Source organism: Homalodisca vitripennis, chromosome 2, assembly GCF_021130785.1.
Source record: "Homalodisca vitripennis isolate AUS2020 chromosome 2, UT_GWSS_2.1, whole genome shotgun sequence".
NCBI lineage: Eukaryota > Metazoa > Arthropoda > Insecta > Hemiptera > Cicadellidae > Homalodisca > Homalodisca vitripennis.
The window spans coordinates 210419147-210435398 of NC_060208.1; the positions used below are offsets into that span (position 1 = coordinate 210419147).

Consider the following 16252-nt stretch of genomic DNA (forward strand, 5'->3'; position numbering starts at 1 on the left):
GGGCACCACCAAGGACGTAGCCAGCGAGGGCTTTCAAGGGGTCAAGACCCATCCAAATTTTCAATAACTTTTTTATTACCTTTTTATTCAAACGATTATTATTATTGAAATAATTCAGTATTACTGACATGAACTGCTTAAAGAGCGTTCTCAACAAAGAAATGGATTCAAGGAAAAAAATGGGGCTTTACTCTCTCTGTCCACTACAGAAAAATATCAGTTGTGTGGATCCCCTAAAATTTTTCCCAGCTACGTTCTTGGGCACCACATGATATACCGATTCCAAAATGACGGTTGAAAAGTTGCAAACTTTCCCCAAAATGATCGTGTGTGTGTGGAAAGAATGCTCATTGGTCCATATCTTCTATGCAACACCATGAATGCTGATTATTACCTTCAGATGCTTCTAGACTATATGTGGCCTATCGTATCGCAAAGGGAAATCATTGAATTGAATTGAAAATTGAAAACAAATTCTTTATCCATTGAATATACATTTTGTATACATCAAATAGCGTCATAAAAATTACTTAACTAATAAACTTATAAACTAAGAGGTAATAATATGATAAAATACTCTAATCCTATAGTCAATCTAATTTAAAATGCCCCAATAATTGTCGCTTTAGCCACAAAACACATATTAATTTTAATAAATACAGAAATAGTTAACAATATTATAAATAATTAAAAGAACCATTTTTAAAACTATGGGACTGTAACAATAAAAATAATAGTATATTTCAATAATCAACAATAAGTTAGCAACAATAATTTAAATAAATACACAAAATGATCCAAATAAATACATTAACACAAAAACACACATTGATATATTGATGTTGTATACAAAAACTCAGCTCAACCCAGAATTATAAAACTCGTCAAATGAATATAGAGATAGAAATTAAGTGTGACTTCAATTTTTGTGTGTGTAAATTTTGCATTATTTTTTGCTGCAGTTATTGTTAATGAAATTTTGTTAAAAATATGTTTCCCATGTAATTAGTGTTTTTCTCATAAAACTGCAGTCTATGTTTGTCTAGTGTAATAACACATCTTTTACTGTACTTAGCTGGAATAGCGGGTGTTAGCTGGAATAGCGTGGACTGCATAAATGGCCCGCAAGAAGTCCAGATCTTACTCCATGTGATTGTTTTTGTGGGGCTACATCAGGAGGAGGTATACAAGTCTGAACCTCATACATTGGAGGAATTGGGAAACAGAACCAAGCGGTTATCACCAATTCCTCAATTTCCTTCAGAAAAGTGTGAATTGTATCGCTGGCCATTTGAGGAAGTTAGTTAACAAAACTGGTGCCTACGTTGAGATTTAACTTATTCCTATGTTTTCTTATGTATGTGGTTTCTTAATAAATCAGGATAATTATGAAATAATTTATAACAGTTTTAGAATACCTAGTTACTTTTCACCCACCCGGTACATTAAAGATTTCAATATAACCTGTTATCATGATAAAACTTTTTTATTTTAAAATATATGGAACCACTAATTCACAAAAAACTGTCATGTTTGTTAAGTTTTTAATGAAATTTTGTTATTTAGGAACTGTTTTGAATGGGAATCGACCCTGCAGAGTTTGATAGCTCTCATTTTCTTCATCATGATGTGCTACTACTTCCAGCCCTACATGGTTCCTGTAGCTATGCTCCTAATCTTCTTCAAATGTTACATCGTAAGTACAATGTAAATTGAAAATAAGTGTTCGTAAATTAGCGTTGAATCACATTCTAAGAACTGGTACAGCTTATTTGGGCCTCAAGATGTATTGGGACATGATAAAATGAAGTGACAAATGATTTAGAGGACTAGAGGATGATCCAATTTGTCTCGGAAGTTTAGAAAGATAATCTCGTCACATTTACATGATACCACTTGGAAAGACAATTTTGTCAGAAGGCTCAGCCCTGTTTTCCACTGAAGTAACCAAAATAAAAGCATTATTGCAGAGAATAATAATAAAACATTGGTCTCCTTACATTGGAACAACCGTAATAGTTTAGAAAATTGCCACTACAGTGTACCACTTGTCAAAAGAAGATGGTAAAGCAGTGCAAGTCAATCCAAGTAATGCATTCTGAAGTAATCATTCAAATCTATAGAAGTCCAATGTGTGACGGACGATTTAAATGTTGTATAAAATTATCTATGTTCAAGGACGTAGCCAGTGAGGGAGTCTAAGCATTGCAAACCCCCCCAAATTTTCAATTTGTTCAATTACTTTTTTAATAAACAATTATTGTTATTTAAGTAATTCATTATTACTGACATGTACTACCGAAAGACCGTTCTTGACAAAGAAATGGGCCAAGAACTTTTTAAGGAACAAAAGGGGGCTTTACTCTCTGTCCATTACGGGAATATATCAGTTTTTTTTTCCTTTCCTGAGGGAAGAGGACAGTTTGTCCTAAAAATGACCTTTGCGCCTCCCTTACTTTAATTTGTGCCCTCAAAGACCGAGGCTTTTGCAAAAACCAATCAGATTTAAGGGCTCCTGTTCTCTAATGTCCTTGGGGCTGAGGAGTTATGCTCCCAAGTATCTTTTCCGGGTCTCTACGATGGCAGGACAATCCAACCAAATGTGCTCCGCTGACTCCTCCTCCTCTCCACAGAGTCTACATTCGCTACTCTGACTAAGGCCTACCTTCATAAGGTGCTTCCTCAGAGGGCCATGTCCTGTCAACATTCCTAATATCAGTCTTATATCCTCCTTATTCTGGTCTAGGAGAGCTGTCCACCCTTTAGCGTAAGGAGATGAATATATCAGTTGTCTAGACCCCCAAAATTTTTTTCTGGCTACGTTCCTGCCTATGTTTACATTTTAAAATCTCAAGATTCAAATCCCAAAACCTACGGAATTTAGCACACTTTGTACCTAAAAATTCATGAAAATATTATAAAAACATTATAATCTGTTCTATCAAAGTTGATTTGAAACACTTCATAATGAAACACTTTGTATGTTATATTTTTCATCTAATCCGATATATCTCCTTGAATATTTAGTTTACTACTCCTACATAATATTTGTAATAGATACTCATCTTTTTTTAATCATTTGGAAAGCAGAAATTTTTGAATAATTGGTTGGAAAAAAGAAGGACCAGATAAGTTTTTAAGCTGTCTTCATTCAGGATTATTCATATTCTGATTCTATTGCTTTAAATCTGACACTGTTATATTTACAAAGAATAACAATGGCAAATATTAGAAATTGTAATATGCTTTCAAATCATTCATCGTAAATAAAGAAGAGTTTTTATTTCATTATAGCAAATAACCTCTCAAGGCCTTTTTTAGTTTTTTATCATCTCACCTAAGCCATATACTGTATCCATCTGTATTTCTTTCTCACTAGCATTAGTTTAAGAAAAAATAATAAAGAAAATGTTCAAAAAACAATATAATTTTTAGGTGCAAAGTCTTACGGGTGGAATGGGTTTCATATGATGATGAAGATGAACCTTTGGGAGACGATGATGAAGATGATGATGACAAAGACAAAGTAAGTACATTATCTCAAATTATGTTCATTTTAGGTTCTTAGAATGGTCCATCTTAGAAATAATAAACACATTCAATAGTATACGAATTGTGCTTGAATAAACTAAAACTTTGTTACGTATATTACACATTTCAATTGATTTTTTTAGTTTTATATAAATTACAATTGTTTATTTGTATTAAAGCACTCTTATTTTTAACTATGGTGTAGTGAGATGGTAGTGAAAGTAAGTTTTATTCTGCAGTAAATGTTTACACACAGTGTAATAGCGAACTAACTCTTGATATACACAACAATTCAACAATATGTTCAACTATCTGTTTAATTAAATGAAAAGATTTAAATGTTACATTTTAATTCAAGTCAAATGTGAAAATGACTTCAGTATTGGTTACCCCATGTATTGATGCAATGCATAACCTCCACACATAACCAAGAGTCTCCTGTACCTGTGACATCTTGGAGAGTAGGTAGTAGGAAAATCCATGATCTGAGTTGGAAAAAGTTAGAGATAGCACAAGCTGAAAACCTGTCTGGGCCAGAACACTTTTTGTAAATACTTATTTACTTCATACTATATCAAGACTCAAAGTCTACGGGGATTAATGGTCTTTTCTTTTCAAAAAACCTAATGGGAGAATAGCAAAAATTATGTTTTTCACTTGCATCTAGAAAAATGGATGTGAGGAAGCCTCTGTTCATCACAACATTATTAAAATCCAAATGGGGAGGCATTAAGAAGTGGCCTATGGTCAAGTTATTTAGATGGTCTAAGATAAATTTTGATGTAAAAAAATAGAATTTCTGCAGATATATCTGACATTTAAAGATTTAAAAAAATGTTTTTGTTCAGTTTAGGGGTTGGTTGTACAAGTAGACAGAACACATCACAAACAGTTTAATTCCCTTTTAAAGAGGGTACCACCTTGTTTATTTCAATCGGTTTGGAACATTTGTTTGGTATTCCGACTCAAACAAGGTAAATGCCTGAAACGCCATTAAGCTGTGGTGATATCTTCTTCTTATTCTATGGGGCAGCCTATTGCTATGCACTTATGGGTCTAAGTCTCAAGGACCTTTTGCACACCTCGGAAGCACACCATGAAGCCGACCAGTCTACGGTTTCAGCAGTTCACAAACCATAAAAAAAAAAACCGATCAGGTCCTTTTGGGGAAATTCACCACCCTTGTCCAAACTACCAAAGATGGCGTACCGCTCCCTTGCTATTGCAGGATGGTCAAAGAGCTGGTGTTCAGCAGTTTCCTCTTGCTCGTCACACATTCTATTGAATGGATCCTCCTGCAGGTAACCCATCCCTGTAATCTCGTAATCAGATCCATATACGGAGAAGATAATTCGAAGGTTTTGTCGAAGGATCCTTGTGGCGTCTGATCAGAGATCATGTGCAGAGCATTCTCATCAGGATGCTAATTCTGCAGTGCCCTCTGCTGCAGCCCAGGGACAACCAAAGTCCCGCTTGCTGAAGACAGTAGGCACTCTTCCTAGCCATAGTCCGAATGACAATGTCCAAGGAGCGACGTTGAGGCAACAGTCTAGAGCTGTGCCTGTTTGCGCTTAGAAAAGCCCCAGTGATAGCAAGACAAGCCATCCTTTGGATGCTACCGCCATCTTGGCCTCCGTCTTTGGCCACCAGATAAGAACTACAAACATTAGTGCATGTGTGACTACGGAGACATAAAACCAATACAAAAGCCTCAGCTTAAGTCCCCAAGACCCACCTATCACATGTCTGCATAGCATCAAAGACCTTTTCCCTTTAGCGATATCCCTTTCCAGATGGGATCCCCAGTTTAGAACCCTATCAAGGATTACACCCAGGTACTTAACTTCGGACTTTGACTCAATGGAGGAACCTCTCAGTAAGAATGGACCAATACCCTCCAAATGACACCTTCTTGTAAGGCAACCACGGCAGGATTGGTGGGGTTGACACTAAGGCCTACCCCATCACAACAGTTTCCCACCATGTTCAGAGCAGCATTGGTCAGTTCCGTGACTGTTGTGTTGAACTTGCCACTCACAAGAATCACAATACATCCACACACTCCTGTGGAAAGACACCACTTCTGTTCAAAGAAAGACACAAGCAGGTCCACAACTAGGTTCCTCAGAAGAGGAGAAAGGACTACCCTGTCAACAGCTCCTCGTAGTAGAAAGATCTTATTAACAACAGAGCTAATCTTGGTAACCTTTAAAGATAACAAATAATATTTGATTAAATTACTGCTAATAATATTGGTGATTAAATGAAACAGTAGTAACATGTTATAGAACACACTGTATTAAATTAAATTACTACTTTGATACAATTAACATTCCAAATTCCAGAACAATTATAAACTCCTATTAACATTGTTAAAATAAATAAATCTAATGAATCTTTGTCCGGCCACTATGATTCTTGTAATATTTACACATAATTACCACAGACAAGATATATCATAGTAAAAATTGACAAGAAATAATTATAAGTTATAAAAAGATAAATCGAAAAAACGCTTGACTTCAATAACTACATTACAGCAATTTTACTATAACAGAAATTCTTTTCTACGCTGTTTTCTACAAATACTGAATAGTCCAATGGAATAGAGTCCACTTCTACAAGTCAAGCTGGGGGATTATCTTTCACATATTATTACTGGTTTCAGTGTTTTATTAGTAAGTGAGATAAGTGATAAAGATCTGTAGGCTACAGAAAATTGGTGTATCCTGACTACAAAGGAATACAGCTATTGCCAGGATAATCCAAAAGTCTCTGCAATAGAATATCAATAGATGTTGATTCAGATACACCACAAGTCCAGTAGGTTTTGTGTATACACACCTCTACAAGATATCAACCATACTTAAAATCTACCTTTCTTCCGATTGTGCCAAAAGGAATATTTATTTTAATAAATGTTGTTTCAGGAGGAGAAGAAGAGCTTGAAAGAGAGACTTCAAGCAATACAGGAGGTTACCCAGACAGTCCAGAACTCTATAGGATATATAGCTTCTTTAGGAGAGAGCATAAAGAAGTAAGTTTAAAATTTGTACTCCGTCCAAGTCGATTAGAGAAATATCTAACAGAGTAAAATTCTTTGAGGAATTTGACTGCAGAGAATTATGCTACTATTAAACCTGTTTCATCAAAGGGTAAATTGGAATAAAAAATCCTTGAAATCATAGTTTTTTATTTTTTCCTTGAAAAAAGTAAACAAATGAAATTTATGAATATTTTACCATATAAGAGTTAAAGAATAAGTAATCGCAGAGGCTAGCTTTTTAACTTGATTCTTTTCCAATCTTAAAAGGGATTTCAAAGTAAAAATGTTATACATTATTTTAAAAACCACTTCTAATAGGCAAAACTAGTTTTTAACATTTTTTTTTATAAAACTTTTACTGATTGCCAGATTTAACAATTATTATTTATTCTTTGTTTCTACATTTTTTTCTCATTTGGGTTAACTCTTGAACCAAATGTAAATATGTTGCTTATGATAGCCAATTACAGTGTCTGAGAAATTCAATAAAATGTATTTAAAGTGCTAAAAACAATAAACATACTCAACGTGCAATAAACAATAAACATACCAATGCGCAGTTTAAATAAACAGATTTACTACTTAGTTATTTAATTATTTTACTTGTCGAGACAATAACTTCAAAGAATCATATTCAGGTAAATTAGTAATTGTTGCAAATTTGAATAAAGCTATGTTTTAGACAAGTTCAATTGTTAATATGTTTCATATTTGATAGTGAAAATTATGATTAAACTTTTCTAGATTATCTTAACACCCACTTTACTTTTGAATATGTAAAAAAATATTATAAATATAAACATAAATTTTCAGTATATTAGTGAAAATATAGCGGGAGATTGTAGAATGTCTTCATACAGATTTATAACGATTATAACTATATTCGCAGAGTAATCACTTTTCCAAAACGAAAAGTATCAGTTACTTTTATGTTACAGATGCACCATGTAAATAATACCTATTACTTTACATACACATCTGCCAGCACTCAAGAACAAGTGCTGGTATAAACCAGATATAGATACCCATAATATAAATATAAATTTATAATTTTTTTAAATATAAATTTGAAATATAAATTTAGGTGTGTTTTTTTTTGTAATTTTACATTACCAGGGTACAGTCTATTCTTTTTAAACTGAAACTAGCTCATAATACAGTATATTTTACCATTATACTTCTAGTACCAGTTTTGTTCGTTTAAGATCATAAACCAAGATTTTAAAAAAATAAACTTGTGGTGGCTTGCAAACCGTTTGAGAAAAATAATAGAATCCTGTGACTAAGATATACTCCTGCTTTAACTATAATAGTAAAATTAAAATGTACATTTCTAAAAGTTTTAGATTGAAGAACCCACATTAGGATAAAGCATTGAGTTAGCAGTGCATGCCTGTTTAAATTTGTATTTTGATCAATTTCCGACATGTATATTATACATAAATTAAGGGCTATTGGTTTATAAACAAATATTTAATATATTAAATCTTGGAGGTCTGAGCACCTCATCATGGCCTGGGGTGTCAACAAGTAGACCGACCTTACACTTGTCAACAATGTTCGACATTTTCCTACTCACCCTCTCTCTATGCTACTCTGTGGTTGCAGCACATTCAACTGGACAGTGCCGTTCCTTAGCTACCTGTCAGTGGCAGTGTTGGCAATCGTGGCGGTGGTACTCTATTGGGTACCGGTTCGCTACCTCATCATGGCCTGGGGTGTGAACAAGTTCGCCCGCAAGCTGATCAGACCTCACACGGTTCCCAACAACGAGGTCCTGGACCTCCTGTCTAGGGTCCCCACCAACGAGGACTTGGTCAGTATTTCCAATTAAATATTTTGATAAACACTTTTAGAAACATTTGTTTTATATCTTTGGTGATTATGACCTTTACATGAAATGCAATATACACAGAGGCATGCACAGCTGTGATACTAACTTAAAATTTTGGGTTTATCAGCTCTACTATTCATAATCTAAAACCATCTACAATATATTCCTATTTATGATTTTTGGATATCAATTAGAAGTACCAGGAAACATGACAAAATTCCAAAGGGACAAATCAAGTATGCTTGTAGCCTTCAGTATGATCTACAGCAGCGTCCTTGATGTTGCCTTGCATTCCTGGCGATGAACAAAAAACATCCCTTGAGTTGTGTGAGTCCGAAGATGTACTCATTGAGTACGAAAGGCCTCACAAAAATAAAAACTTTATATTATTGAAGAGTTTGTTTAAATTAATATATAATTTCCAATAAGACAAGAGCTTCAAGAATGTATCCCTTGGGATGTTCATTCGTCACTATTATTCACTAATGATTATGGCATTAAGAATTGTAATTTTAAAGAAAAGTATTCAAAGCATCATTCTTTCTTGTATTCCGATGATAATTTTTTCTGATTGAAGATTAATTGGTACTTTTTATTAGTTTTGCACTAAACTGTGATACTAATTAAAGTTTACATTATTGGGGTTGGTGGTTTCATATTCAGTGGATTTGCTATACAAAATAAATAACTTGTTTTATATATCAGAAAACAACTTAACTAACCTTGAAAAGCATCTTTTATTTATAGGTATTCACATTGAATTGACCATAAAATTTAATTTCTGAAAACATCTTTTTTTTCTTAAATACACAATATGTATCCAATAAATAATCAAACTAACCAAACTGTACCTATTTTTTTTCATTCAGCCGTGAAAAGATACCTGCACATTTACAGAGAGGTTTGAACTATGGGGGAAAATTTCCTAGAATCTACTATTACTTCAATTGAATTGATCAGTTGTCAGTCTTTTTCAACCCTCAATCTTCAACAATAGAGCAAAAGTGTGCTAGGTTTTAGCAAGTAAGATTTTTATTTTATTTTTGTTTTGTTTTAGTTTTGTTCTATACTTATGACTCTTGGTAAGTTTGTAAGGAACTTATGTCCCATAAAATCAGTTTTCTTTTTGAAAAACTTAAGATTATGTTGTGGGAAATTTCTGTTATGCCTTGTGTTATATCGATGACTACTAACTAGAATTGGAGTGTTATTTTCTTCCTGTTTCACATAAAGAATGGTTTCATAAATATATAAACCGTATACCATTAAAATTCCATTTTGTGTAAATAATTTACAGAGTCAGTCTTTTTAAGTCTAATGATAACTCGTAGAGCTCTCTTTTGTTGAATTAGTAATTTATCCAGATTATTTGTTGTTGTTGCACCATATATGCTTATTCCATATGATAAGTGTAGATGCACTAGAGAAAAATATATGGATCGTAAAGTTTGTAAACTACAAACCCTTGACAATTGCTTCGGTGCATAAATACCGGAAGACATTTTATTAATAATATGGTCAACATGTTTATTCCAGAAAAGGTTTTCATCAGTTACAAGTCCCAAAAAATGTTGTATTCATCTTGGTTTACTTCCTCTTCGTTTACATTGATGCCAATGTTAAATTTGGATCCAGTTTGTCTTGTAAAGAAAGAAATAAAATTCGATTTGATGGAATTTAAAAGTAATTTTTTGCCATTTAAATATTGTTATACCAAGTTTATGCTAATGTGAGAAGATATTTCAATGTCATCTTCTGAACTATCAAATACTGTTAATATTAGTATCATCCGCAAACTGGAAAATATAACAATACTGAGGGACTATTTTGGGCATCCCATTCATGTAACACACAAACTGTAAGGACCCAAAATTGACCCTTGTGGGACTCCATAATGGTTTGTATTGGAGATTTGAATTTCCTAATGTAACAATATTTATTTGATTTTAATTGTGGAGAAGTGTGCTCTGTTTCAACATATTGCTTCCGCTCTTTTAAATGTGATCTGAACCATTACAGTTCTTTATTTTGGATTCCTAAATTATTAAGAGATAATATTAATTCTGGGTGATACAGGTTACCAAAAACTCGAGAGAGATCTTAGATTATAACTTGACATTTGGTTCTCCAATCCCAACCAATGTTAATCGTTTTAGACATTGTTTTAGTACATGATTGGTACAAGACATTTGTTTTTTTAATCTTAAAACGATGCCATGGGAAAGAGTAACAATTTGAACTACATTAACAGTGAGTGAAATTAAGCCAAGATTTGTGTTATTATGAAGATCCAGATTTGGAGAGTTTCATGCTTTAGAATAAATAAAGTACCTATATAATATGTAAATTGTAAAAATGGATGGATTTATTAACAATCCAACAATTTAAACCAAACCAATAAAATTTTAGATAGAATTGTTCGTTGAACACCGAATGTAATAATATAAGGTTTGTGTGAAAGTATTTAATCTAATGTAGCTTAAAGACAAGTAAATCTGCAGTAATGGTAACCTGCTCTTTTTTGATGATTTTCTCCACAAGCCAAAACTTTTTTGTTTTCCTTTTTTTTACCTCTTTTATGAGTTGATAATTTATGAAGAGTGTATTTTGTTTCTGGTTTTCAATTATAGAGTGTTGTCCTCATCACCAGCAATATTACTGGTGAATATTTTTGGGTTATGGATTCACTATTTACAGGTTGTCATATGTTTAACCCTAGAACTGATGATGTCAATCTGACACGCACGTGTTTTGACAGGTCATATATTACATAAACCAACACTACTACCACTATTTATATACTGTTTCAAGCAGAAATAATTGCTGATTTCAATGGTGAAATTTGTTTTACTGTTTTTTTTTCAACAGTGACGTCATAAAACTAGCCAGAAAGACCATCTTCATGTACCCATTTTGAAAATTAATGATATACCATGGGTATGTTTTATTATGTTGGTTTATAGCTCTGTTTTATGCTATACTACTCTAAATGTTTGTATAATTTTGGAAATATTTAGTGTAGAAATTACATTTATTTTGTTACTTTTTGAAAATAATTGTATCCATAGTATCAAATGTAGTATGTACATCCCACCACTTATAAAAATAAAATGTATTAAGCTAATTTATTTATTTATTGTTTTGTAGTATATATAATTCTCTAAATTTCTAATATTTACATTATTATCACACTTTACAAGGTACAGTCCCACCACTTAAAAAAAATTAGGATGTAGCCGTTTTTATGGTTTATGCATGATGTTTTTTATACCATAATAGGGGGGGTATAAAACATTTAAAAATGGCCTGCCTTAAAAAAATTAACTGCCAATTCGAGGGTTAAAGTTCAAGTATATATACAACAAAGTAAATACTTCAACATTTGGTGAATATAAATCAAAATTAACAACATGAGAGCTATATGTCAACAGGACACATAAACCCAGAACAATGTACAGAAGAGCACAAATGAAAAAGAGGGGATATTATAGTCCTTAACATGTTTTTTTTTTTTTTTTTTTTTTTTTTTTTTTTAATTACAACACATTCCGATGGTAAATGTCTATAATGATGTGGGGGGATGGTGATTCCTGGGAAACACAGGTTACATTTATACAACACTTTGAAAGCAAGAGCCTTGAAATTTTTAACATCGTTTTATTTTTCAAATATTAAATAATTGTTATTGCTGTTTATAACATGACATTATAGCATGCTTCAAACCTTTGGGAATTTCTGGCCATTGCAAATGTCTTTCCAGTGAAATCTGCTCATCTTGAAATCATTTCAACAATTTGTTTGTGCGTGAGAAATTTACTACAGTTTACGGAGGCATTGCATACCTGACTAAGAACTGCTTGCTGAAATCCAATCACAAAATGTATCCAAACAGTAGATACTTTCCGGACAAGCCTCTCTTAACCTTATTTATTATCGGCCTAACTGAATGTTGTATGTCCACACAGATCATGTTCAGAGAACTGAAGCCACACCCCACGACGGACGTGGAGAGGCGCAGAGATCCACGCAAGAAACACAAAGTCTCATAGTACACTCTCAGCCGTTGTCGAGTCACCGAAGCCTTCATAGTTTGTAAATACTAGAGATTTGTAAACCCCAATGTGTTTCTACTTGATACCTGTATGAAGCGAAGGTTGAAAGCCGAAAGTTGTTTTGCGATATATTCTAATTATTTGGTCCCAAACCGTTAAATTACATTACTGTCCATGGGTGAGTGAAGAAACTTAATATCCACTTCACAACGGAGAAATCAGCATTGGGATTCCTCTCCACTCCCCCTCCTCTCTCTCTCTCTCTCTCTCTCTCTCTCTCTCTCTCTCTCTCTCCCTCTCTCTCTCGTCAAACTCAGCAAATTATGTAGTGGCCATAGAAAAAACTTCAACTTTAAAAGAACTCTTAATCGTTGAAAACTTCTCATCAGTTAACGTTCTTCATTTGTTTGATCCGATGGCCAGAATATTTTACTGAAATAGATAACAGCTGATTGTGGTTGGTAAAACGTCATTGAATCAGAGACGTATAAGTTCCTTCACTCGCCTCATGACCAGTACAGTGGCACAATTTATGAAGGGTTTCTTAACAAGCGCTTGTTTGCCTTAATACATTTAGATTTTAGCTTGTTAAACGAATTTTAGCTGTTACGTTTGGAAAGTGGTTCAACTAATATGTTTAGTGCTGTTCGGGAGAAATCCCGATGATCGCTTAGGAGTGATTTAGTCAATTGTAAGAAATATTCGTTAATTTTGTACTTAATAAACCTTGTTTGGAGTCGAGGCTTGTTACGCACACCTTACCGGTCTCCCGTTTATGTGAGAAACGTTTTATACATTGTTATTGTTATATACGAATGTTTTTATTAAGGTTAGACATTGTTATGTAGTATATGTAAAAATTAGTTCAGTTTTCATATATTCGACTAGTTTGTACAAAGTGGATAGAGTGAGGCTGGTGACTGTTGGCTTTTTTACTGAAACTGAAATTGATAAAAATTTATGAAATGTCTATTCCAAACTGCGTGGAAATAAAACTGTACAATACTATTGTAAAACCATGATGTACATTGTTATATTGATTACTGGTGAATATTTCTTATTTTATCCATTGGTAAAATTAACGTTAGTAATATAATTAACCATTTGTTCAGAACCATTGTGTTATGATATAATAATCCAATGGTACAATTGATGTATTGTATTTTTTACTTTTTAATTTTGTAAAATGATCACTCATTTGAATTGTAGAATATATAAAAATTCTCTTGTCAATGAAATTAAATATTAAAATGTTATTAACATAATTCAACAGGTGTTCTATATTATGAAATGTTAAAAATAGAAGATTCATATTTACAAATTAGACTTGAATAATATCATATGGTCTTCATCTTGGTATCAAGTAAATTCAACCCAAAGTACAAAATTTTATAGCGTACAATCTAAATTGTTTATACAGATGAAAAATTGTACTATTTTTAGCATCTAATTAGTTGTAATAGTAAAAATTTCATTAAATAATAATTTTTCTGAGAAATTATGTTTAATTACTAAAACCATGAAACTTTTTAAAAAATATTCAAAAAAATAAATTTTAAGAAGTCAAAAACTTATTGGTGATCGCAAACTACACCCATATACCAAATTCAGTGAAAATTAATCCGTATGTTTATATATCGATGTTAATGTTAAGAAATACTATGCAGACAATTTACATTTATTTTTATTTTTAAAAGTAATTATCGTTATTAATCAAAAGTAAACATGAATTTATTTCACAATATCAAATTGTCGTAGGGAACTCCAGAGAAACGGCAACAGTTACCAGTCTCTATTTAGTATTTTTACAATTAAAATGTGCCGATTTAAACTTCCTACGGCTCAAATGTGTAAATAAGACATAATTGTGATAATGTAGCTAGTAACGTGTTGAGCCATTCCTGCTTTTTCATGATTGTGGCTGTGCTGGTTATAATGTACTGTACTAAGTGTAGTTTGTTTTATTTGATGTGATCTCTACTTGTGGTTTTCTTGATTACCTATTAATGTTTAACAGGTCCTAGAAATAAAATGGTTGTATAACTCTAAGTTAGTTGCGGAGATCTAGACGATAAGGACAATGCTGGTCAGTCGACTTTGACTACTTAATTTACTACATATTTGTGAACATTATGGACTGAAGTGCAATATGGGATTTAGATATGTATGTTTTAATTCTTTTCGCAGTAAGCAAAAACAATAACACTTAAATTAACGTTAGAAATGGAGAAATGATTTTAGTCGACGTTCTTTTATAAAACAAATCATGAGTTCTGCAGTGATCGACAGTTTTGAAATGGTCTGTCTCCTGGTACACTTTCAAATATCAAATATTACTTCCGGCACAGTCGGAGGATATAAGCAGATTTTGTGACTGCTGATTAATTTGTACCCAAGGAATTCACATGTACTCAATATCTCACAAACCGTACAAGACACAAAAAAATGTTCATAACAAAAAGATTAGGACATGTGATAAGCATTCCAACACTTGTCATATATCTTCTATAGTTTTATAAATAATAGAGCTGTGAATTTTAAAATGTTTAAATGGTTTTAACGTACTTTGTTGAGATATTTAAAAAATTAATTTTTTGTGTCATATTACCACTTGTTTGGGCTCTTTTTGGAACAGTTATAATTTTTATTATAACTGATTTTATGATTTTTGAGAAAATTTTTTGTTTTATATATATATAAAAAAACCAAAAAAATTTAATATACTCACACACATGCATTAATTTATATATGTACATATAAATATATTTTTTTATTTGCCAGATTTTTTATTTACCAAAAAAATTTATTCATACTCTGATTTTATGTAAAAAATCTACCTAAAACGGTATGCATTAGATAATAAACATTTTATACAAAATTGGATAGCCAAAGATAATCATGCAATAAATTCTGCAATCAATAAAAAGTTAGCCATAACTTGACATTATTATTATATTTATTACACTCTGGTTATGTCTAAGAAATTACATTGCTTCTTGTTCCGTCTCAATATATACTACAGTTGTAGTCCACATTTTACGAGGTTGTCTACGTTTATTGAGAAAAGTGGATGTCATCGTAAATAGTGGCTTTTACGGTGCGGCCGTAAACATCTGAAGCACTGTAAAGTACAACATATTTTACAATGTGTAACATCAAATGTGACAGTGAAGCGTGTAAGAAATGTAAGAAAATGGTTTCCTGTTAAAACTGCAGTTATCGAAAAAAGCTTATTTTGTAACTTTAATTTTTATATTTTAACAGCTATTATACTCAGTAACTGGGTCAAATACACTCCACAGATAATTTATGTTTTACAGTTCTTGTGTATGCATTTGTTGTTTCTATAAAAATTAACCAAATGAGATATAAGTTGCTTTTGTACCACAAGAATTAATATAATCATTTAAAAGATCTAGTAAGGTTAAGAAAAGAATAGTGATTGAATTACAGAAAAGAAATAAAAATATAGTTTGTTGCCAGTTTTCAGTATTACTGAAACATTTTATTCACATGTAGATATAAAAATAACTAAACATTTTCAAGGTAGACTTACTTGAAATTTGGTTGAATTTCTAGTTTGGACATGCAAGAAATGTTTCTACAAGGCAGAATATTAATAAAAACAATTACAAATGAACTTGGGTGACAACAAACAAACAATAAAATAAGCACTCAGAGGGTTAAAGACTTAATCTTGACAGCTGTTTGTTTTTATACGTAATTACTTTCTGCTTATAAACTTAAAATTTTACTTTCATTAACTAAACTAACAGAAGAGCAAATATT

The 16252-nt window shown here is 32.1% G+C and overlaps 1 protein-coding gene across 2 annotated transcripts; it reads left to right on the forward strand.

Annotated features, from left to right (window-relative positions):
* Positions 1-1223: 1223 nt before the first annotated feature.
* LOC124355381 (multiple C2 and transmembrane domain-containing protein-like) lies at positions 1224-13199 on the forward strand. Of its 2 annotated transcripts, XM_046806503.1 has the most exons (5): positions 1236-1696; positions 3436-3526; positions 6462-6568; positions 8186-8393; positions 12377-13199. In XM_046806503.1, the coding sequence occupies exons 4-5, from the start codon at positions 8286-8288 to the stop codon at positions 12458-12460; spliced, it is 192 nt and encodes a 63-aa protein (XP_046662459.1). In that variant the 5' UTR covers positions 1236-1696; positions 3436-3526; positions 6462-6568; positions 8186-8285; the 3' UTR covers positions 12461-13199. The 2 variants fall into 2 exon arrangements, with proteins under 2 accessions (XP_046662458.1, XP_046662459.1); XM_046806502.1 differs by lacking the exons at positions 8186-8393; positions 12377-13199 and having other exon boundaries at positions 1224-1696.
* Positions 13200-16252: the final 3053 nt, after the last annotated feature.